At 36.7% G+C, this 26,172-nt stretch overlaps 1 protein-coding gene across 1 annotated transcript in view; it reads left to right on the forward strand.

The window, feature by feature from the left end:
• Window positions 1-26,172, forward strand: part of CCDC171 (coiled-coil domain containing 171) — a 338,272-nt gene that overhangs the window by 58,235 nt on the left and 253,865 nt on the right. Inside the window, 3 exon segments of the mRNA XM_070375929.1 lie at window positions 3,794-3,886; window positions 10,609-10,769; window positions 17,752-17,890. Coding sequence (XP_070232030.1) covers window positions 3,794-3,886; window positions 10,609-10,769; window positions 17,752-17,890 — 393 coding nt within the window.

Here is a 26,172-nt window from a genome sequence, read left to right on the forward strand (position 1 = left end):
TCAGAAAGGATGTGAAAACCAGCTAATAAATGATAAAATATTTGATCATTTTTTGTCACATAAAGAACTCCGGTGTTCATAGTATTAGGGAACAGACAGTATATAGTATAATCTTTGTATTACAAGCAAACTTCTATATAAATTTGCTGGTGGCATATATGAATTTGTGTTGGATTTTGTACTTTGATCTGAATTGTATTATTCTTTCTGCTCTTGCTTTGCTGATTATATTAGGATGGGAGACTAATGGGAGTCAGATTATGATTGTTAGTTCTCTAGGTGATACTGGAGAAAAATATTTGTGAACAGCAAGTTGATGGTCCTCTAGCACCCTCTGCTGGACATAAGAATTAATTCACCAGACTAGAAGATTAAAAAAAAAAAAAATTTTTGTTAGAAGGGAATGGCTACCCACCCCAGTATTCTTGCCTGGAGAATTCAGTGGATCGAGGAGGCTGGCAGGCTACAGTCCATGGACTCGCAAAGAGTCAGACATGACTGAGCGACTAACATTTTAATTATGTCTGTAAACAAAATGCACTCTTTGAAGAAATTTGTTTAAAGATATGAAGATTTTTTTTCTGTCTTTACTGATTATTTTAGTAATAATAAACAGTTTATAAATTTTTCTTCTGCATGTTTCATTTAAAATAGGAAAGTATGAAATGTGATCTCTGGTTTATTATTTCAACCTGTTTGATTTTGGTTTAGGACTTTTGGAGTGTGTGTGTATGTGTTAGTCTCTCAGTCGTGTCCTACTCTTTGTGACCCCATGGACTGTAGCTCGCCAGGCTCTGCTGTCCATGGGATTCTCCAGGCAAGAATACTAGAGTGGGTTGCCATTGCCTTCTCCAATTGACTTTTGGAGTAAAATCAGGTAAATTAATATGACAATAGTACATGAAAAATGAAGACTTGTTGACTCTTATCACGGAAACACTGAATAGTCTGTATTTTAATAAAATATAACACTTGATAAAATTATGTGGATGCCTTTTGAATATGAAAGAATATTTTAATATTATTAGACTGGTTTCTTCTATTTGCCCTCTTAGCTTTTTGCCTGTTTTGATCTTTATTCTCAATGTCTGTGGATTATTTTCTTGACACTGGTTAGACTTCTTCTGGCTTGCAGAACCTAACACAACTATTTTGAATATTGAGAAAGTTGACTTTAGTTCTTCAAGGACAGGGACTTCATCTTGTGGCATTACATTAAAAGAAATTTTTTTTTTTTTACTAGTGTTGGCCCAACCTAGGGTAATACTGATTTTAATCTGTCTAGCCATAAGAATCTTTCTGCTCTAGTATATACCATGCTTTATACCAACAAGCAGTGGAAATCCCTTGTTCTAAGGATTCAAAGTCAGCATTGAGAGGAACTCTTTAACAGAAATCAAGAAGCTGGACATATACGGCTGTCACTTCTTTGAAATGTCATTAGTTCTTGCAGTTAAGGATTCTTTTTATTTTTTTATTGAAATATAATTTATGTATCATTGACTACACCTTTTTAAAGTATGCAACTCAGGGTTATGAAACCATTACTGCTGTCTGACTCCAGAATATCCTTATCACTCCAATACGAAACTTTATGCCCATTAGCAGTCAGTGCTCATTCCTCCCTTCCCATGTCTCCAGCTACTGGAAACAACTTTCTGTCTCTGTGGATTTGCCTGGTTTGCCTATTCTGGCCATTTCATATAAATGATGTTATTTAATATGTAGTTTTTTGTATCTGGTATCTTTCACAACGTACGTTTTCAAGGTTAATCTCTGTTGTGGCATGTGTTAGTACGTGGTTCCTTTTTAATGGCCGACTGATATTCCCTTGTATGGATATACCATGTTTTATTTATCCATTCATCACTTGATGGGCACTTGGGTTGTGTTTTTTTTTTCCACCTTTTTGTGTTTAGATTCTGAACTGTAGCAGACATTATGGGAATATGCTTTGCTCAAAGAAAAGTATAGTCATTTCTTTTCCACTGCTTGATTAGTTTTTAGATTATGCTGTTTTTATGTATGTCCTTTCTGGTTGTGATATGTTACCAGCTGTATGTGCAGAAAAAGAAAAGACAGGAGAAAAGAGGAAAAATCAAATCAATCAAGCCAAGCATTTAAAAAACCTTCAGCTAAGGCTAAATGATAGAGTAAGTAAAATGAATAGAGACATTTCTAGTCCAAATTTTATCTAAGAAAGGAAATTAAATTAGTAGCATCTTTCTCTGTTACTGATGAACTGTCTGACAAAATCCTAGGTGTGGCTCTTCTTTACTAGTATCATCCTGAGACACGTGCAGCATGGTGGTCCCATAGCCTAGTCCCATAGCCCTAACTAATAAATTGGACTTTGTCACAATGAAAGCTTCTATATGAAACACTCTGACATTAAGGAATAAAAAGACAAGCTGTAGACAATATTTGGGAGTGCTACTGCTGACTGCCAAGTCACTTCAGTCATGTCCAACTCTGCGACCCCATAGATGGCAGCCCACCAGGCTCCCCTGTCTCTGGGATTCTCCAGGAAAGAACACAGGAGTGGGTTGCCATTTCCTTCTCCAATGCATGAAAGTGAAAAGTGAAAGTGAAGTCGCTCAGTCGTGTCTGACTCTTAGCGACCCCACGGACAGCAGGCTCCTCCGCCCATGGGATTTTCCAGGCAAGGGTACTGGAGTGGGGATATTTGGGAGTAAATATTTGCAAATCACATATCCAACAAATGACTTGTATCCAGATTATATAATAAATTCTCAAAATTCAATAATAAGAGAAAAAACAACCCAATTAACAAATGAGGGAAAGATTTAAGCAGAAACTTCAACAGAGAAGATGTACAGATGGTAAGTAAACATATAAAAAGATGCTCAGTGTCATTAGTTATTAGGAAAATGAAAATTGAAACTAAAATGAGATGCCATTACGTTCCTATTTGAATGTCTAACCCTGGCCCCCAGATAACTCAAAAGATGACCATGCCACCAGGGTCAAGTGTTGGTGAAATTGGAAACTCAATTTGCGAAAGAGTTTGGCAGTTTCATAAAACATTAATGTACACCTACCATCTGACCCAGTCATTCTGTCCCTCACTATTGACCCCAGAGAAACAGAAGATAAAGATTTATACACAAATGTTCATAGCAGGTTGGTTTGTATAGCCCAAACTGAAACAATTCAAATGTCCATCAGTTGATGAACTGAGAAACCAGTTGTGATGTATCAACACAGCGGAACACTTTAACAACAAAAGGTAAACTGTTAATATGTGCAGCCACGTGGATGAAGTGAATAATTTTGTGAGGAGAAAGAAGCCAGACAGTAAAGAGTGTACACTCTATGATTCAATTTATATTGAACTCTGGAAAACAGGAAATGATCTGTAAGCAGATCATTGGTTGCTTGAGGATGTGGGTGAGGTGGCAAGGGCGTGGATGAAGAGATTACCAAGGGATACAAGGAATCTTTTAGGGGTGATGGAAGTATTTTTCTGTCTTGATTATGGCAATGATTTTGTGGGTGTGTATATATATATACACACACACACACACACACAAATTACCAAGTTCTACACTTTAATTATGTATAATTTATTATATGTAAAGTATTACTTAGTGAAGAAAAAGAAGGCAAGCTTTGGAGGGTTTTTCCTGAGCATGATTTTTACAGTATGACTTTTACACTCTTGCAAATAAAAAAATGAAGCTATAGTAATTTAAAGTGTTAACTACAATGTAGTGGCCTCTATTCAATTTAAATACCAATGTTTATGAGTTTAAACTTTTAATGTTTTCAGGCAACTACTCTGAGAGTGAGGAAATTAGAAGAAAATATTGAAGCAGAAAGAGCAGCACATTTGGAATCCAAATTTAATTCTGAAATTATTCAGGTACAATGTAAACAACATTTTTGTGTGGATCTTATTAAGCTAGGAAAAACAGCATTATGTTCAGAGAGCCAAGGTGTGCATTTTGAGCAGGTAACATATTGATGAGACCCATGTTTTTCTATTTACTATAAAGATATAGTTGATGATAGTCTTTATTGGAGAGGAGCTGGCACTCTACACCCCACAGACTGAATCTCACCCACGATGTGTGCTTGTGAAGTTTTATCTTGTGTGTGGTGGCTTTTGTGCTGCATTGGCAAAGTGGAGTAGTTTAACAGAGACCTCACAGTCTGAAAGTCTAATATGTTTGCCATCTGGCCTGTTACAGGAAGATTTGCTCATAAGAATGTTCTTTTTATCAACAGTCATGGCATGATTTCTTTTTGAAACCATTTAAAAATATGCACTTTTATATTGAGAGCTGAAGCTATAAAGGTGAATGAGCTCCTTTTGGGACTTAAACATTCCATTACCAGAGATCCTATGTACCTCTATGCTGATATAAAGGTAGAAATATGAAATCCTTAAGTGCTATGGGAGCATAATAAAGAGAAGGAGTAAATCTGAGAGGAGACTTGAATGAAGGCATCTTAAGGAAAGTGTCCTTTTCCCTAGGGCTTACAGAACGAAAAGGAACTTGGAAGATTAGTAAAGGCATTTTGGCTGCAGGTTGTCAAGTACTGCCGTGGACCATGTCTTACCTGCAGCCTTTGTTGTAAATAGTTTTATGTAAAGTTGTGTTAAGTCGAAGTTCTGGGGACTTTTCTGGATGTTTCTTTCCTTTTCAACACAAGGTGTGCAGGTTCAGTCCTTGGTAGGGGACCTAAGATCCCACGTGCCTCGTGGCCAAAAAACTAAAACATAAAATAGAAGCAATATTGTAACAAATTCAATAAAGACTTTAAAATTAATTCCACATAAAAATAAATCTTAAAAAAATCTCAGGTTCCATCATTTAATTTGGATTTAAAAAAAAAGACTTGGACTCTTCTCCTGTATTAAAATTTAATTTATAGGATTTGCAGAGTTTTATCTTAGTATTTAAACAGGTCTTAATGTGAGATGCAACTAATTTCGTAAGAATTTTATAATTTTTTTTTTTTTACTTTTATCTTTAATGAAATGCCTTTTACTCGCAAAATTCTTAGGCCTATTTATTTGAGTGCACCTGTATGTAAAGCAAATTTATGTACGTTAAGCTTTTTTTTTTAGAAAAAATGATTGAATTCCTCAAAATAGCATTAATAAGCAATAAGGCTGAACTTAATTCATGTAAGAAATTGAATTCAAATTTAAGTTTTGCATAATAGTTGTATAACCAGTTATATATAGTTCTTAGTTGTAATAATGAAAATTGTTACATGTATATTTTCACTCATATAGTTAAAAATTAGCATTTGATACTCAGTACTATAGCTTAGAAAAAAACCAAAAATGTATATTTGAATCATATATTTATAAATATTCACATTCTATTGTTTTCCTCTATTTCTTTGCATTGATCGCTGAGGAAGACTTTCTTATCTCTCCTTGCTATTCTTTGGAACTCTGCATTCAAATGGGTATATCTTTCCTTTTCTCCTTTGCTTTTTGTCTCTTTTCTTTTTATAGCTATTTGTAAGGCCTCCTCAGACAGTCTTTTTTACATTTCTTTTTCTTGGGGATGTTCTTGATCCCTGTCTCCTGTACAGTGTCACAAACCTCCGACCATAGTTCATTAGGCACTCGGTCTATCAGATCTAGTCCCTTAAATCTATTTCTCACTTCCACTGTATAGTCATAAGGGATTTGATTTATGTCATACCTGAGTGGTCTAGTGGTTTTCCCCACTTTCTTCAATTTAAGTCTGAATTTGGCAATAAGGAGTTCATGATCTGAGCCACAGTCCACTCCCGGTCTTGTTTTTCCTGACTGTATAGAGCTTCTCCATCTTTGGGTGCAAAGGATATAATCAGTCTGATTTCGGTGTTGACCATCTGGAGATGTTCATGTATAGAGTCTTCTCTTGTGTTGTTGGAAGAGGGTGTTTATTGTGACCAGTGAGTTCTCTTGGCAGAACTCTGTTATCCTTTGCCCTGCTTCATTCTGTACTCCAAGGCCAAATTTACCTGTTACTCCAGGTGTTTCTTGACTTCCTACTTTTGCATTCCAGTCCCCTATAATGAAAAGGACATCTTTTTTGGGTGTTAGTTCTAGAAGGTCTTGTAAGTCTTCATAGAATCATTCAATTTCAGCTTCTTCAGCGTTACTGGTTGGGGCATACACTTGGATTACCATGATATTGAATGGTTTGCCTTGGAAACAGAGATCATTCTGTCGCTTTTGAGATTGCATCCAAGTACTGCATTTTGGACTCTTTTGCTGACTATTATGGCTACTCCATTTCTTCTAAGGGATTCCTGCCCGCAGTAGTAGATATAATGGTCATCTGAGTTAAATTCATTCAGAAAATTAAGATCATGGCATCCGGTCCCATTACTTCATGGCAAATACATGGGGAAACAGCGGAAACAGTGGCTGACTTTATTTTTCTGGGTCCAAAATCACTGTGGTTGGTGATTGCAGCCATGAAATTAAAAGACGCTTACTCCTTGGAAGGAAAGTTATGACCAACCTAGACAGCATATGAAAAAGCAGAGACATTACTTTGCCAACAAAGGTCCGTCTAGTCAAAGCTATGGTTTTTCCAGGAGTCACGTATGGATGTGGGAGTTGGACTATAAAGAAAGCTGAGTGCCGAAGAATTGATGCTTTTGAACTGTGTTGGAGAAGACTCTTGAGAGTCCCTTGGACTGCAAGGAGATCCAACCAATCCATCCTAAAGGAGATCAGTTGTGGGTGTTCATTGGAAAGACTGATGTTGAAGCTGAAACTCCAATCCTTTGGCCACCTGATGTGAAGAGCTGACTCATTGGAAAAGGCCCTGATGCTGGGAAAGATTGAGGGCAGAAGGAGAAGGGGACGACAGAGGGTGAGATGGCTGGATTGCTTCACCAACACAATGGACATGGGTTTGGATAAACTCTGGGAGATGGTGATGGACAGGGAGGCCTGGCGTGCTGTAGTTCATGGGGTCGCAAAGAGTCGGACACGACTGAGTGACTTAAGTTGTTGTAATTAATCACCATCTTATCATAAACTGTTAAAAAGTTAAAAATATGCTTGAAGTATTCTGTTATTAAATTTGTTTAGATAAATGTCATAAAAATGAGAAAGCAGATTTGGAAGAGCTGACTCAGAATTGTCTGTCTAGTTTTCTTCAGATTGGTTTATCATTTGTGATTGAATGTACATATTTTCTGAAAGAACAAACCAATGTAGGTAGAAGAAATATTTTCTAGACATGTCATTTTACTTATAAACACTGGATTTAGATATCAGTCAGTTCAGTCACTCAGTTGTGTCCAACTCTTTGCAACCCCATGGACTGCAGCATGCCAGGCTTCCCTGTCCATCACCAACTCCTGGAGCTTGCTCAAACTCATGTCCATCGAGTTGGTGATGCCATCCAACCATCTCATCTTCTGTCATCCCCTTCTCCTCCTGCCTTCAATCTTTCTCAGCATCAGGTCTTTTCCAAAGAGTAAGTTCTTCACATCAGGTGGCCAAAGTGTTAGAGTTTCAGCTTCAGCATCAGTCCTTCCAGTGAATATTCAGGATTGATTTCCTTTAGGATTGACTGGTTTGATCTCCTTGCAGTGCAAGGAACTCTGAAGAGTCTTCTCCAACACTAATGTCAGTTCTTCAGCACTCAGATTTCTTTATGGTCCAACTCTCACATCCATACATGACTAGTAGAAAAATTATAGCTTTGACTAGACAGACCTTTGTTGTCAAAGTAATGTCTTTGCTTTTTAATGTGCTGTCTGGGTTGGTTAGAGCTTTTCTTTCAAGGAGCAAGCGTCTTTTAATTTCATGGCTGCAGTCACCATCTGCAGTGATTTTTGGAGCCCAAGAAAATAAAATCTGTCATTGTTTCCATTGTTTTCCTGTCTGTTTGCCATGAAGTGATAGGACTGGATGCCATGATCTTAGTTTTCTGAATGTTGAGTTTTAAGCCAACTTTTTCACTCTCCTCTTTCACTTTCGTCAAGAGGCTCTTTAGTTCTTCGCTTTCTGCCATAAGGGTGGTGTCATCTGCATATATGAGGTTACTGATGTTTCTCCCAGAAATCTTGATTGCAGCTCGTGCTTCATCCAGCCCTGCATTTCACATGATATACTCTGCAAAGAAATAAGCATGGTGACAATATACAGCCTTGATGTACTCCTTTCCCAATTTTGAACTAGTCTGTTGTTTCATGTGCAGTTCTAACTAATGCTTCTTGACCTGCATACAGATTTCTCAGGAGAAAGGTCAGGTGGTCTGGTATTCCCATCTCTTTAAGAATTTTCCACAGTTTGTTGTGATCCACATAGTCAAAAGCTTTAGTGTAGTCAATGAAGCAGAAGTAGATGTTTTTCTGGAATTCTCTTGCTTTTTCTATGATCCAAAGGATGTTGGTTTTTTGATCTCTGGTTCCTCTGCCTTTTCTAAATCCAGCTTGAACATCTGAAAGTTCTTGGTTCACGTACTTTTGAAGCCTGGCTTGGAAAATTTTGAGCATTACTTTACTAGCGTGTGAAATGAGTGCAACTGGGCGGTAGTTTGAGCATTCTTTGGCATTGCCTTTCTTTGGGATTGGAGTGAATACTGACCTTTTCCAGTCCTGTGGCCACTGCTGAGTTTTCCAAATTTGTTGGCATATTGAGTGTAGCACTTTCACAGCATTATCTTTTAGGATTTGAAATAGCTAAGCTAGAATTCTATCGCCTCCACTGGTTTTGTTCATAGTATGCTTCCTAAGTAAGGCCCACTTAGCACTCCAGCATATCTGACTGTAGGTGAGTGATCTCATCATTGTGGTTATCTGTGTCATGAAGATCTTTTTGAGTATATTCTTCTGTAGATTTAGATATAACAACAACGAAAAATTTAGTTTGATAGATCAAATTTGAAAATGTACAAAGCCATATCTAGTCTACTACCTTAGTTTAGTGTAAGAGAACAAATATTTCAATTGAAGTATTTTTGGATAATTATTGTTGGTGATTATTATTTGTGTGGATTTATTTATGCAGCGTTTCCCAGGCTTCCTTTCTTGGTGAGTTCATTTTTCCTAATCGGGTTGTCTTTTGCCATGCCTGGAAGGCTTGTGTCCTGCAGAGTTCCCTTGGGCCTGTTGCTGTGACAGGATGCACTTGCCACATTGTGCTACTCTGTCCTCTCCTAACAAGAGCTAAGACTGTGTACTTTCATGATAATTGTATCATTATAATTGTATACATGATAATTGTATCATATATCATGAGCATTGGCTCATTGCCTGGCAGGTATTAAGTACCTAATAAATATTTATCTAAACACTTAGTAAATAATTAGTATGTATTTATATTTAATGATAAATACATGTTAATATTAAATGGATATTGTCCCATTAGATCTTTGTAGCCACCCTGTAGAATCTGTATATTCTTTTTTGTTATTATTTACTGTTTACAGATGAGGACCCTCAGGCGTTTGGAGTTTAACATGCCAGAGGGCACTTAAGTTTATTTGTAGAGCTGTGACTCAAACCTGAGTCTTATGGTTCTAAAGCACATTTTCTGTCTAGTTTAAAGCACTTTTCCCCCTATCTCTCTCCTTTCTTGAGCTTTAGCAAACTATTGTTTTTATTCTGAACTTAATTTTCTGAAAAAATAAAATATCTATGTAGTTCAAAAATCAAAACAAAATTAAGTGGTCAAAAATTTATTTAATTCTTGTCCCTCCTGTTGTTTACCTCACTTGCCTGCTATCTTTCCTTGTGTTTTTTCCCTCCAAAATACAGCATACTACGTATGATGATCTAGACTTTGCTCTTCCCAGAATATGTTAACACTACATAGAGAACCACATAGAGAACTTTCCAGAAGTTGTTTCGTTGCCTTTTTACAGCTATAAGTTATTTTTCTATGGGTGTGCACTTTATCTATTCTACTGTTGGCAGGAAATCTAGATTATTCTCTAAAATTTCAAGTACGTTTAAAAGTAGAGAGAAGAGTAAAATGAACTCCCTGTTTACCGATCACTCAGCTTCAGGACTTGCCTCACAGGCCAGTTGTGTTTTGGCTATTAACCCTCTTCTACTCTTCCACTCCAAAATTATTTTGAAGAAAATCCCAGATATCATATTATTACACCTAGATATATTTTAGTCCAATAGTGTTGTTTGATAATAAAATTTTACTGTTCTACAGTAAGAAATCCCCAAGAGTAAAAAGATCTATTAGCTTTGTTGGGCTTAAAAGATGTTCATATAACAATATTTCTCAAAAGAGGGGAAGGATACTTCTCTCCAATTTTCAAAAACCACCTAATTTATTATGTTTATACAGGAATGTCCAAATGAGCTACTAGATCAAAATTAGGCACTTTGACGGGACGGGTTATATTGTACCTGCCGGTCCTTTTTCATAGCACAGTTAAGTCTGTATACTTCCACTCTACTTCTTTTCTACTACACATGTTGAGAAAGGGAGTAAACTGCCTCTTGTTTATTTTCTTTGTTTTAAACCAAAACCAGAAAGAAAGACTTGTTTGGATGAATGATAATTAGCTGTTTGATAAAGTATTCTGTTCAATTTGAGATTGGTACAAGTGTTTCCTTGCTTGCTTCAATTACTTTTCTGTTATCTGGTAGTTACGGATTCGAGACCTTGAAGGAGCTTTGCAGGTAGAGAAGGCCAGCCAAGCAGAAGCTGTTGCCGATTTGGAAATGATCAAGAATGAATTCAAAGAAGTTGAAAGTGCATATGAGCGAGAAAAGCATAATGCACAGGAGAGCTTTGCAAAACTAAACGTGTAAGTGTTATACTGTAAAACTCTCTAAATTAATATTAAGAGTTTATGAAATCTACACGACTATGAATGCATAGTAGTAGGTAAATATAGAAGTGCTCTGTTGGGTTTTGAAGTATTATGGCAATTCCAAGTAGTCTCAGAAACGCAGAAATACTTTCTTATACAAGAAAGTAAATATGTTAATGTATTTTTATATTGTGTTTGCTGATGTAATACAGCAAACACAATATATATCTTTAAGGCCTTGACTTCTAGGTCTCCTAAGTGAGCTATGTAGTAAATGGGTAATGTTGGAGATTTTCTCAAGCTGTAAAAATAAAGGTAGGAGTGATCCTGCTGCTGGGGCTAGTGTGTGTGTGGCTCACCTCATACCTAGCATTGCACGGCTTTGTTTCATTTATGTAGTGGCCTGTGAGGTAGCTACAGTTTTTTATCCCTGTTTTACAGATATGAAAACTGAGCCTGAAGAGGATAAGGACACACAGCTATTAGTGGGAGGGTCAGGACCTTTCTGACTCCTGTTGATTTTAATCTTTTTCAGTTCAGAAGTCTTTCATCTGAAAAGTCCTGTGAAATGCTTTAAGAAGTTTATAGTGGCTCAACATGTTTCCAAAAATAATAGTACATGTTTTAAGCCATTTCCTCTCAGAGAGAGAAATGTGTACCACCGTTGGTATATAATATGATAATAGGTCAATACATTAGTTATGTTTTTATTTTTAATGTTCATTTCTACTTATGGCAGATAATGGTTTTCCATTTACAGATGTAATATAAAGTTTCCTTTTAAAATACTTCATTTAGCTTATAATGTGAGTTAATTTTTCAAAAAAGTATTGTTTAGAGGTGTATGGCAGAAATGATAAAGATGGCACTTGAAAGGCTGAAGTTTGAAAAAATGTAAAACTCTGTAATTACTTTTATTAGTAATGATTATAATACATTGAATGAGTAATTCTTGACTGAGTTTTCTTGCTTCCTCTAGAATGATTTAAATGATAGTCTGTGATTCTACAGACTTATACCCTTTTATTTCCTTTGAACCATGTGATTCTAAGGACTTGTATGTACCCTTTTATTTCCTTTGAACCATATCCCAATCAAGTTATTACAATAATAACTTGATTCTGTTATTCTAAGGACTTGTACCCTTTTATTTCCTTTGAACCATATCCTGAATCTGCACATTTAAATATGTTTGAAGGGCCTTTATGTAGTATATAGCACAGGCTTCTTTACTGTTGCTTTGAGGTAATGATTATGACCTACTAGTGAAACTGTAAGAAGTTAGACTCCCAACGATCAAAGCTTTCCCACAATAAAATAATGGGCTTCTTTGGGGGAACTAGTAAGCTCTCTGCCTTGGAATGTTCGAAACAGTAGGTAGATGATTCTTTATCACATATTCTGAAGATTTGAGTCCTGCAAATTAGATTCAGTTCAGTTCAGTCGCTCAGTCGTGTCTGACTCCTTGCGACCCCATGAATCGCAGCATGCCAGGCCTCCCTGTCCATCACCAACTCCCGGAGTTCACCCAGACTCACGTCCATCGAGTCAGTGATGCCATCCAGCCATCTCATCCTCTGTCGTCCCCTTCTCCTCCTGCCCCCAATCCCTCCCAGCATCAGAGTCTTTTCCAATGAGTCAACTCTTGGCATGAGGTGGCCAAAGTACTGGAGTTTCAGCTTTAGCATCATTCCTTCCAAAGAAATCCCAGGGCTGATCTCCTTCAGAATGGACTGGTTGGATCTCCTTGCAGTTCAAGTGACTCTCAAGAGTCTTCTCCAATGCCACAGTTCAAATGCATCAATTCTTCAGTGCTAAGCCTTCTTCACAGTCTAACTCTCACATCCATACATGACCACAGGAAAAACCATAGCCTTGACTAGAAGAATTTTAAGATACCCACTTACTTTTAAGCTCTAAGATTTTAATCTATGTACTTTTAAAATTGGACCCCAGAGCAAATTTTTTCCTTGAGTTTGTTTGGCTATTACCTGTGCTTTTTGGTGCTTGAAAAATTTTACTCAAGTTTTGTGTTCCAATAAGCAGAAACTAACAGTTCTGAATACTAGTTATGTGTTCCAGCTAAGCTAACTAAACTAACAATCCTCAATGTTTTAACATATGTCCCTTGTCTGTTCTTCATCCCTATATAACTGTGCTGTAATATAAGTTAATAATAATGAATAAAGAGAAAACAGTAAGTAGTAATTAAAGCCCACTGCTTATCGGTAGTTCCTATGACTTCTCTTCCTCCATCCTGTCTTCTGTTTCATTGTACATGATATTACAGCCACCTCTTTTCCATTTATCTGTGGTTTGAGAAAGAATGAGATGACATGAAGGATGAGTAGGTAAGTTATTTGATTTTCTACTTGTTCAGTTCAGTTCAGTCGCTCAGTTGTGTCTGACTCTTTGCAACCCCATGGACTGCAGCACAGCAGGCTTCCTTGTCCATCACCAGCTCCCGGAGCTTACTCAAACTCATGTGCATCGAGTTGGTGATGCCATCCGACTATCTCATCCTCTGTCATCCCCTTTTCCTTCTGCCTTCAATCTTTCTCAGCATCAGGGTCTTTTCCAATGGGTCAGTTCTTCGCATCAGGTGGCCAAAGTATTGGAGTTTCAGCTTCAGCATCAGTCCTTCCAATGAATGTTCAGGATTGGTTTCCTTTAGGATGGACTGGTTGGATCTCCTTGCAGTCCAAGGGACTCTCAAGAGTCTTCTCCAACACTACAGTTCAAAACGTCAATTCTTCGGCACTCAGCTTGCTTTATGGTCCAACATATAGTCACATCCATATATGACTACTTGTATTCTTGATTCTTTTTCAGGAATCTTCTTTAAAATCTTTTAGAGTCACAAATTCTCAAGAATTAATTTTTCAAAGTAGTTCTAAGTTTTGGATAATGTATTTCAAAGTGAGAATTGATATTTTAGGTCTTTAGGGTAAATAATACCTTTATAATAATATCTTTACAAATAATACCTTTAATGTACAATTTTGAGAGCAGTGAGTGCTGGAGTAGGAGATTGTTTTACCTGTTGGGTAGAACTGATTTAGCAATTGATAAGAGGTTTCAGAGGAAATGCTGTCTGACCCTTGCAGGTGGCTAAGGTTTTTATACTTCTCTTTCCTCCCAGGTAGGTCTAGGTGGGAATCTTATTAAAAGGCAGGAAGAAAAACTGTGTGTTATTCAGAGTTTTAATTTTGGTCAACAGTTTCATAACAGTGAATATTCCTATGTGAAACTATTTTGGATGGGATATATATTTATATGTATATAGGTAGAATATACATATGTATCCCTGGAGGAGGCTATGGCAACCCACTGTAGTACTCTTGCCTGGAGAATCTCATGGACAGAGGAGCCTGGCAGGCTATACAGTCCATGGGATTGCAAAGAGTCAGACACAACTGAAGCGACTGAGCAAGCACACACACACACATATGTATTAGCTGGAATCTGTGTATATATTTTAGCATACTATTATGTATTGAATATTACATGTAATAATATAACAAATAAAATTGTTATGTATTAAAGATACCTTTCAAAGAACTCAGCTAGGAATTTGAACAATAACAGGCTATATTAGCAAATATATAATGTATAATTTAGGTAGAATATATATACTCTATATTTCTCTAATAAATTTTCTTAGTTGTAAATTTTTTTCCATTGAAAACTTGCAGTGTAAAATGAAAATCTTTCAATAATCTTTTTATTTTAACTCTTTCAAATATCAGATTATCATTAACTGTAGTAACAGATTGTTGGGCAATGGTAGGGAAAAGATCCTCATAATTCTTAAATCTAGTTTAACTTTAAATTCAGTTTAAAATAACACTAGTCAAAGATACGATACCCATCAGACTTAATCTAAATTTATTTAAGTTATTCCATTCAATATTTAGGGACTTCATTTTTCTAAATATATCAACCAAAAGTGTAAAAAGAACAAAAGTATTATAACCCATGTGCTAATATTATTGTTCATATTCTTGCTGAAAAATGGCCTGAAGATGGCTGTTTGTTAAAACAGCTGCACAGTTGTCAAATTCTTATCTGAGCTCTGAAGGAAAAGAATGGTAATCCAGTAGCAAAGAAGGCATTTTTTTTTTGAAAGAAGGCATCTTAACTACAAGTTTCCTTTTCCCTTTCCTTTCTTGACAAAATGCTCCATCTGTCAAGTCCTGACTCTTCTCTATTGGATTCAAAGAGACTGGGGCTTCCTTGAATTTTCATCATACTCCCCCTGCCAATTAACACTTGTACATAATCTAAAAAGTGAAATAGTACTGTTAAGCTCATGAAAAGCCATGTCTTGTTACCCCGTTGCTCTCTGTGACTGGTTTCTTCTCCTTTGAAGCAACTGCTTTCAATTCTTACAAGCTGTTTCTGGCATTTAACTTTGTATTGCTGAATAACATGCATATTGTGCCATGTTTTCAGCTTCTCTTTCTAGATGTTACCTGGTGGCCTCTACTTATTTATCTGTTGTGCACCTCGACCACCTAGCACAGGCTTATTTCTTCCGTCCTCCCATCCTTTCAGTAGGGTTGTATTTTAGGATATTTTTTCTACTATTTTCTGACCCCTCATATTTATTTTTCCTTTATACAACGTTTTCTTATATTTTTTGTTGTTTATTGTCTGTCTTCCTATGTAGAGAGGAGCTTTGTTTTGTTCACTGCTTTCCCTGAACTCCAAACTAGTGCTTGGCACACAAGAACTGCAAAGTAAAGAGTTGCTGAATGATCAAATGCATGAATAGTTAATATCTCGTTTTATGTTGGATTAGTTTGTATGCACCAATCAATAAATTATTCTTAAACTCTCTAACAGAGCTGAAAATCTCTCATTATTTTTCTGCACCTCAGAAATTCTGTCATTGTAAGTTTCTTCTAAGATGTATCACTGTTGGAGTCTTCTTTCCACTCCCTTCTTTCTGGACAAATTGTTTTGCAGGCTTTGTGTCACAGTCATCCTTAGGATTCCTCTTCACCATCATCCGAAGCATTCCCTTTACTTCTCTTTGATAATGGATCTCTTCTTTACTAATCTCATGCCCATCTTCCTTGTCTGATTTACTCTCTTGTAGTTTCTTGAGGAATTACACATCAGAGGAAAACTTTTAAAACTTGCATTCTGAAAATGTCAAAATGTAGTTGATCTTTACCCTTTGTCATAGTTTTGTTGGCTGTTTATTCAATTCTTCTATCAAGAAGTCTGAAGTTATTTGATTACCTATTGTTTGTCTGTGGCCCTTGCTTTTCTCTGGAAACTTGGACAGAGTGGCCACCAAGTCTGGAAACATAGGTGCCTGTCTTGAAATGGTTTAGTGATGTTACATTATAACACATGATAAAATAATACTAATAATGTGTATTTCTGTGCTCTATGGACACAGTGTGGAATCTTCTCTTTGTTCATGGTGTTCTTAAACGTCACGATGATGGGCCTGGCGTGGACTATTTTCCATTAGTGCTGGGCAGTCACTGAGCTCTTTCAGTTTTAGAGTTATAAATAATTCATTTTTGGGAAATTCTCTTGCATTATTACTTTGCTGATTTTTCCCTTTCCATTTTCTTTACCTTTTGTTTCTGGAACTTATGTCATTTATATGTTGGGATTCCTGGATCGATGTTCATATCTTTTCTCTACTTTGATCCATTTTTTGTTGTTTAGTTCTGCTTTCTGAGAAGTTGATATAAATGTCTCCTCTAATCTGTCTATAAGTGTTTAAATTCTACCCTCCCTACCATGGAATATTCTTTTTTTTTTTTTTTTTAAGAAAAAAGCTTTATTTCTCTAGTTGCAGTGAGTGGGGCAACTGTAGTTGCGGTGCCTGAGCTTCTCCTTACAGTGGCTTCTCTTGTTGCAGAGCACAGGATCTAGGGCCTGGGGGCTCAGTAGCTGCGGTTCCCGGGCTCTAGAGCGCAGGCTGGATAGTTGTGGTACACGGGCTTTGTTGCTCTTCAGCACGTGGACTCTCCCTGCACCAGAGATTGAACCTGAGTCTCCTGCATTGGCAGGTGGATTATATCCCACTGAGTCACAGGGAATCCCCAGTGTTGGAGTATTCTTGATTCAAGGAAGAAAGTACCAAAGGGTTTGCACTAGACTTGTCTCTGTTCCACCCTAGAGCAAGAAATGTTGACTGATCAGAGTAAGATCATGTGCCATTCAAAAATGAGCTCTTCATTTGATTATAGCCTGAGCACAGCATGGATTTGGTTATACTGAGTCACCTTGCCTCCAATATTACAGCTTAAAAGTTATAGGAAACTGATCTACTGCATTTATCAGGAAGATGCCAGATTAAAAATAGTGGCAACTCTTTAATTTGAAACACAGCAAATTTTGAACTAAAATACTCCCAAACTGCTTGTCATTTTATGTCCCAAAAGAATGTAAATTCAATTTAATGCTACCTTGAGCAAAATGTAAATAGGCAGGCAAATCCTTTGAAAAGAAATTTATGTTTTCACAGTGAACATAAATGATTATTAAAAATTATCCTTGCTTTTGGACTTTTCATGTTACTGTACCAGTTCTACTTGCATGAACACTCAGAAATAAAACATTTGTGTCATTTCCCAAGTTATACTTTAATTTGAAAGTGGTTTGATAGGACTGCTTTCTGTTTTGAGGCAGTCTCTGAGCTAATTCAACTGTGGTGGGTGGGGTTTGTTAATCATAAATAATGGTGAATCAACACTAACCAAATCCATTTTACTTATAGCCTTGGGTATAGTACAAATATCTGTTATCAAAATGGGGGTATTATTATGTTAGAGTCCTTCATTTAAGAATGTATAATTCTTTTTATTTGCAAAAATGAGAAGTGGTCTTTAAAACCTTTGGTCATGAAACCATGATATATAGTACATCTGCCCTTTGTGTTAAAGTTGTATAATAAGACCTGATAAAACATATTTGAAAAACCTGCTCTGACACTTTAACCTTTCAGATTAGAAAGAGAGTATTTCTCCAAAAACAAGAAACTCAATGAAGAAATTGAGGAACAGAAGAAAGTAATTCTAGACCTTTCAAAGAGACTCCAGTATAATGAGAAAAGTTGCAGTGAATTACAGGAAGAACTTGTAATGGTAAGATAAAAAAGAAAACCCTATGGCAATTACTTTATTGGTTCAAATTTGATGTTTAGTAGGATTTTTTCTCACTACATGCCATGAGATAATTGTATGAAAGTAGTTTTAGTGACATTGATATAAAAATTTAAAACTGGAGATGCTATTTACCACAAAGCTGTTCATAATAAAACATCTCTTCTTTGAAGTAATTGGGAAAATGAAATAAATTAATAGAATGTCTGAATTACAGAATGTTTTAAAATTTATTCAGGGTTTTTTCTTTCTTTTTTAAAGTATATAAGACAGTATTACCTACATGGAAGCAGGGTTAGGGTTTAAAATCAGTAGATCTAATGATTTCAAAGACTCCCTTTTGTAATCACGTTGAACCTGATCACTCTGTCTCCATTCCCCAATAATAGAGCCTTCACACCATCACCAAATTTATCTTTTTCAAGTATTGATCTGTTCTTGTCACCTTCCATTTATTAAAAAGCCATCAATATCTCCCTGTTGCTTTCAGAGCAGCCCCAGCTTCTTGCTGTGTAATCTAAGGCACTTTTGTCTGTGGCTCTATGTTAACTTTTCCAGCTTCTTCTATTGCTGTTGTCCTCTCCTTATCTTGCTTCAGCCACATTAAAGTACTCTTGGCTTCCTAAACACATGCTGTGTCTTCATGTCATTTTACTTTTGCTCAGGCTGTTCACATTTTTTGACCCACAGGTCTGAGATGCTCGTTCTCTTTTCTTTTAATATTCGTAAATCTCCTGTGATGGTGATGCAAGACGCCTCTGATGTCGTGCAGTCTGTGAAGCTTGCTGTGGTTCCATCTTTTCTTCTTTTCATCCACCTAAAGTCAGAGTTCTGCCCCTCCCAAGTTTGTATTTCTTTAATAGTTTAGTATCTCTATCATAACACCAGAATCTGCTGTGTATTACCTCTGCCTAGAAATCGCGAGTGCATTGAGGTTAACTTTGTTTTACATGCCAAGTTTCCACAGTAGAACTTGCCTTAGTAAACATTTGTTGGATGGCTTTGTTTATTTGGTTAATGCAGTGTACTCCTACTCTACTGTTTGTTGGGAACCTCAGGAAGGAGGCCATAACGTTTATAGTAGTACCCTGTTTCCTCTTTGTCTTGCTCCCCACATATATACTTTTCCCAGAGACTTGGTTACTTCACTTTCAATTATATTCCACAGCTCTTAGTGATGTTAGTTTCTGAGGAAAATGAATATTTTTTCCTTGTCCAGCAAGATAAAAACTCAGGGTTATACTAGGAAGTGGTGGCCAAATCAGTGCTGCCTGGTTAGAAAGGTAATGATGAATGATGAGATAGAAAAGTAATGATGGGATAACATTTAAACTCTTTAAATGAACCAATGTTATATACAGGCAGGTGATCCTCTATCTGTCTTGCTTCAGTCATATTAGAGGACTCTTGGCTTCCTGTTTTTCATATCTTCTTGCTATTTATTTTCATATCTCCTTGCTTCCATTCTAGTTGTTCATATTTTTGACCCACATTGACTGAAACACTTCTTTTTCCTTAACAAATGTCTGTATACCCTCTAATGTTGAACTCTGTTTCTGTTTAACTCAGGATATCCAGTTTGTTCTGATTAAGGAATTGTTATCATTGCTTTTACCCTGGTTGAATTTGTAGTTTGAGTACTCTCGATGTGGGGTTTTAGGAAGTTTAGAGTTCTCTGTGTAGCAGTTGTTGTTGTTCATTTGCCAAGTTGTGTCCGACTCCTTGTGACCCCATGGACCGCAGCACACCAGTCTCCCTGTCACTCACCATCTCCCAAAGTTTGCTATATTATTGAGTAGAAAGAAAAATGTTGCAGAATCATATGTCTAGTAGAACCCAGCTTGGTTTGTTTTTGGCTTGTTGCTGTTGTTCACTGTGTGGCATACTATAGTGCCTCTTCACTGTGGTGTGCTGCCCTCAATTCCATGGGCACCCCACCTCTTCACTCCTGGTTCTGGAAGGTGAATCATGACGGAGAAAAACTTGTTAGAGTCATTGAGCTGAGTCTTAGTCTTGCTGTGCTTACTTATTAGATGCTGTAATCAAATAGTTTGGAAAGAGAGTGGTAACTGAGAATGCAGTGGTGAAGACCTAGTCACCAGTATAAGTTGGCATGCATCCTCCCGACTCTGGTCTTCTGGCACTCCAGTGACAAGGTAGAAAATAAAAGAAGGCTGGCTGAATTCACCACTGAGCTCAGGATGCTTTGTGATTACAAATAATTTACTCAGTGCCAACAGGTATTTCTTTTTTAACTTTTGCAGTTTGGTGGATGGTCTGAAAAAAAGGTGAGTTGCAGCTCATTCACAACCTCCGTTTGCTTGTTTGAACCCTTGACACTCAACCTGTAAAACACTGTTGTTCTGACTAGTAGAAGAGCCAGTGGGATGTTCAGAAACAAATTCAAGTGCAGCTTAAGTGATTGACAGTTCATATGGTTCAGCCTAACTATTCATGTGTTCCTCTCTCTGTTTCTTCACCTCTCTTAAAGCCTTAGCTTTATGTCTTATTTTCTTCCATTGCTTTTGTTTTGTTTCCCAGGTGGTGCTAGTGGTAAAGCACCAACCTGCCAATGCAGGAGACATGGGTTCAGTCCCTGTGTAGGGAAGATTGCCGGGAAGAGGGAATGGCAGTCCACTCCAGTATTCTTGCCTAGTGAATCCCATGGATAGAGGTGCCTGGTGGGCTATGGTCCATGGGGTCATAAAGACTCAGAACCGACTGAAGCGACTTAGCATGCATTATTAGCTTTATCTTTTACTTTGTTCTGTTTTATTCTTACTAGAACAGTTGCTTTCTGTCCCTTTACTTGACCATAATATGAAATTTTAAAAAATTAATTAAAATTTATTTACTGAAAACACTATTACTTTGAATAGTAAGTGCAGTGTTTTCTTTTTAATAAAGAAGTCTGTCCATGGAATTCTCCAGGCAAGAATACTGGAGTGGGTAGCCATTCCCTTTCCAAGGGGGTCTTCCTAACCCAGGGATTGAACCTGGGTCTCCTGCATTGCAGCAGATTCTTTACCATCTGAGCCACTAGTGAAGCTTCTTAATGAAAATTCTTTTACTTTAAATAGTAAGTACAGTATTTTCTTTTTAATAAAAAATTCATCTGTTGCTTTTCATAAATATATTTTTGGGTACATATATCTTTATTTCCTTTAATTTTTTAGTAGGTTAGTAGCCTTTGAGTTTGGAGAAGGCAATGGCACCCCACTCCAGTACTCTTGCCTGGAGAATCCCATGGACGGAGGAGCCTGGTAGGCTGCAGTCCATGGGGTCGCTAGGAGTCAGACACGACTGAGCGACTTCACTTTCACTTTTCACTTTCATGCATTGGAGAAGGAAATGGCAACCCACTCCAGTGTTCTTGCCTGGAGGATCCCAGGGACAGGGGAGCCTGGTGGGCTGCCGTCTATGGGGTTGGACAGAGTCAGCAGCCTCAGCAGCAGTGACTCAGCAGCAGCAGCCTTTGAGTTGAGAGGGTAATCTTACAAATTTCTCTCTAAAGAGATATCTATCAAATTAAAAATTTTAAACCATAAAAATGGAATTTTTTGGTTTTGTGTCCTCAAAGTCTGTTATTTTTGTTTTGAGTTCATAATTGTTTTTGACTGAAGAGAGAATAACATAAGAGGAGGCTTTTACTTTTTGCCTTTGGAAATAAAATTTTGTTTTAATGACATCCTATGATCCTGCGTACCCTAGTGTGTCTTTCCCACAGTTACATTTCTTTCGAACATAATAGTTTCAGTTTTTATAGAATATAGATGGGAAGTATAAATTAGCTACAGCTAATTTTTCTCTCCCTTTGAGCTAACAGCTTGTTTTCTAGTTTAGGTCACATTCATGGCCATTATTCAAATCTTGGTCTTTATTTTCTCTGTTGCATTGTAAGAGAAAATTAAAGCCATTTTCTTCTATAGGTTTACTAGTAAGACCAAGGTGTTATTATAATATGCAAAGACTTCAGGAAGTTTTGAGACTTAAAAATAACAATTGTATAACCGAAGGTCGCTTAGCCTTTCAGAACTGGAAGACGCCATCGAGATCATCTAGGTCAGGATACACACAGAGTCAATAAACTGGTTGCAAAGTGATAGCTCCCCTGTTACAAAAGATAAAAATTAAATATAGAATGTAATTTTGGAAAAGTTCAAACTGGGTTTGTTGAGTCTTCTCTTGGTATTTAAGGAATACAGCCAACATTAATTGTGCTTTTATGTTCGTGAAATTTCTCCTATTCAATTTATGAATTTAGAAGATATGATTAACAAATGAGTAGTATATTATTATTGTTTTTAATGTCATAGTATTAATAGAATTTCAACATAGGACATCTAGGGATTTAACAAAAGTAGTTTCATGTTATGTGTTGTACACTATTGAATTCGACTTTAAAAAGTTTTGATTAAAATTGAACTATTCATTTTAAATTCTTTGAATTTAATAATGATTTAATCAGCTACTAAATAAAACCGAATTTCTAGTTTAAGCTGCTTAGTGATGATGCTTATTAAAGCCCACCAGAGGCTCAGGAGATCCAGTCGGGTATTTTAGTCATTACTGTGAGTTTTTATATCTGCTTCTCTTGAGCAGGGGAGCTATCATTTCCAAATTGGCATTATTAGGATTTGCTTTGTGCTTTCTACAATGAAATATTTTTGAGTCCGTCATTTCTTGAGATTTGTTTTTCTGCCACTCAGTAATATTTAGTTACAGCTTTAGGAGAAGACCATATATTGAAAAGGGAATTCTAGTTCTCATGAGGTTTTGCTCAAAGAATATTTTATTCTCTAAAGAACTTGTGATTGAAAATGGTCAAGTATATATTTTTCCCCTATACTTTGGGGGCTTGACTGATTATATAATAATAACGGTTGCTGGCATTAGATAGGATTTTGGAAAGTGCTTTGATTGCTATGCTTTGAGGTAAAGTTAATGTTTCTTGATAGTATTTTTGCATCAAATGATCTGTTAGGTTTGCTTTAGGAAGGACATGTTTCTGATTTTGCAGGAGGCATTCAAAACTAATGGTCTAATAAATAATCTATTCTGAATTTTTATGAAAAACTTGTTGATTCCTGCTTTTCAGCCACAATAGAATAGTATTTATATATGAGCATTGTTTTTGCTAATATAAACATGTCTCTCTCAGTGGTCCTTAAAAATTTAATACTGTTAAGTTGTATTTATCTAATGTGTATGTGTGTTTAAATGTTTATTGTATGGCTGTCTTTCTAAATTTGTGATGTAGGCATAAAGCTTTTTCATTAAGTTTTCTGATATTTATTAATGTAAAAATCTTAAATTTTGAAAATTCAAACCTCATTTTTAGTCTTGGGAGAAATAAAATGGTATTGTATGTGTGTGTGTCTGAAAGAGAGAGAAAGAGAGACAGAGGAAGAGAGAGAGGAGATGTTTATATGTCAAAGCCTATATTCAGATTGGATGGTGGCATAAATTAATTGTGTAGCTGTGTAAGGGAAGGTGACATTTCATCATACGGCATAAGCAGTGGGATCATAGAATGCTCACATCCATGAAGCAGCATAGGCAAGCAGGGAGGGAAAGAAAGAGTAAACTGTTTTATGAAGAAGTAAGAGAGTTTAGTTATTGTCATTATGATCAAGGAGAAGCTGCAAATGGTGATGATGATGAAAGATAACCATATTAAATTCAGTTTAGCTGAGCAGGCTCTCTCGGAATCCTTACAAATGAACTGCCTCTGTAAAACTAAGTGGAAGATAAGATGAAAAGGTGAAGCAGAAGTATGTGATGTCAGTTGTAGGTTATGATACTCCTCTGTTTTTACTCAGAATTCCTTTGTAATGGCTTAAAATATATTTAAACTAATTTAAAAGCTTACTTGAATTCAATACCATTCAAAAATGATACGTGTTATGTGTTACTGCTATAAAAGTTTGACCTGTTTTTAAAAAACTAATTTCATTAATCTAAACAAATCTAGTGACTAAATATTTATTCTTTTACCTATTTGTTTTTTCTATAATTTTAAACCTTATTATTAGTACCCCTTAATTGTTTTTATTGTTATTTATGGTTTGAATCAACTTTTCTATTGCAGATCAGCAGCACTCATTTGTCCAATTTATAGATATAAATATATGCATATGCTTTTTAATATTTTTCACAAGTTTATATTAGAAATTTTTATTTACATACATGTCTATTTATGACATTCATCCATGATTAGCAGAAGTGAGGGATGAGTTTTTATAGGCTCAAAGAAAGATAAGATGATAGAATGACATGTTAGATTAAGCCAGAAATTCATTTACTTTAGCAGTGTGTGAAATATTGTGTACCAAGATGAAAATACAACATAACGCTTTGTCAGCTCATTGTTCTTTTTGGTGACTCCTCCTGCCGAGGTCCAACCCCGGCTGATCCAAGGAGTTCGAAGCGGGGACGGCGTCGGAGAGGATCAGGATACAATAGCTTCAATTAGATATTAATTAGAGATATAAAGAGTAATAGAATGAGGATAGCTCAGTAGGAAAATTCAGTGGAGAAAAGAGACTGAGTAGCTTGGTTTACGCGGGAGACCAATAAAACTTCAAGACAAGAAGTTTGCACCACTTACGTAGGCCGCAGGCGTTCTCCCGAAGGAGAGGAGACACTGAGGCCTCCCTGGTCGGATCTTAGAAGCCCAGGCAAAATTAGTAAGCTTGGTGGGTTCCGCGCTCCAGATGGAGACTCAGCCAGAGTTTGAGAGAGAGAGAGACATGGGGAGACCAGTATTTCGAGAAACTGATCCCAATTCTTTATTTTCCATGGTCTACTTTTATACACTGAGATGTTATGCAAAAGTCATGTGGGGTCAGAAGTCCTGACTTTTATCAAAGTCAGGTGCTTCATACAAATGTATACAGAGGTCTTAGGGGTGTTACATCATCTTCTGGCCGGGGGGCCTGCTGACAATTTATGACCCTCTCCTTGTGACAACGGTCAGTCAACCAGGACACTTATTTCTCCAGGGGTAATTATTCTTAAAAAAGATTCCACCTTCTGAAGGTACCAGATAAAGTTACATTCCTATAGGGTGAGGGTGTAGTGGGTTTTAATTAAGGAAAGAATTTACTTAGCCTAAGGTCTAACGTGATTAATATCAAAGGTTAATACTTATTTCTTCTATATATTCATTAATGTGTGTAAGGGCAGGGGATGTGGAGACTTAGCAACAAACATTGGCTCAACAAATGAAAAACCCTTTACCAATACAATTTCTAATCAGCCTACTATACTATACTAATGGTTTTCTAACTTTTCTAAGGAACCTGTATTTAGAAGGTTTAAGCATCTCGTGCCTCTCACGGATGGGAGGCTGTGAGCAATCACATGTGGCCGGACAAGCCTGTCAGGCAGGCTAGAGAACCTTCAGAGGAGTTTGTAGGTTGAAACACTCCTATCACGCCCAGGAATTATTATTAACTGGAGCTCTAAGTTAACTCCTTCTCCGAAAGAGGTGGTGGGGGACAGCCCCCCGTAAAGTCAGAAGTGTAGGTGAGAGCACAAAGTAGTAAAGTAGGCAGGCTCTGGTTATGGGGGTAGATGCTCGAGGATTTCCAGGGGGACTCCTGAGGCTCGATCCCGCCTTTGCGTATGTCGAGCCTCCTTCCTCATGACCTTTGCCATGGGCGGAGTGCCTCACGCTGGCCCCCAACACTCTTTTATAATACATTAAGGTCTTTCAGTCAGAAATTTTTCTGCATTTTCTTTGAATATTTTGATATTTTTAGTCCCTTTTCTATACTGGCTTTAGATTCATCATGACATCTAAAGTAGTCCTAGATTCATGGTGAGTTGATCAGTATGTTCATCTTAATATCATATGGTTAGCCAACATAGCAGTAAGGGACTTTTATTTCTACAGTAATAAAGCTCTTTATGTAAATTATTCTAAGGCAAAAAGAAGTGAGTTCTTGTGACTTATGTCCGAGGCAAAAAAAAAAAAAAGAGTTCTTTTATCCTAGTTTTGTCTTTTAAACTTGTTTGAATGTTTAGAATTGCAGAATTTGTCCAGTCAACAATTTAACATTTAACCTCAACTTCCTCTTTATGTCACACAATGAAACATGTTAATCGAAAATTAGAAACTTGGTCTTTTATATTGGTTTGGCATTTTGTTTTCAACCTAGCAGTTTTATTTAGCTGATAGATTGTGTTTTTATTCTAGAAATTTCTTGCTTATCAAAAGGCTATTAAGAGGACTAACAGCTTTGAGAACAAAATTTAAA

Source organism: Bos mutus, chromosome 8 (genome assembly GCF_027580195.1).
Source record: "Bos mutus isolate GX-2022 chromosome 8, NWIPB_WYAK_1.1, whole genome shotgun sequence".
Classification (NCBI taxonomy): domain Eukaryota; kingdom Metazoa; phylum Chordata; class Mammalia; order Artiodactyla; family Bovidae; genus Bos; species Bos mutus.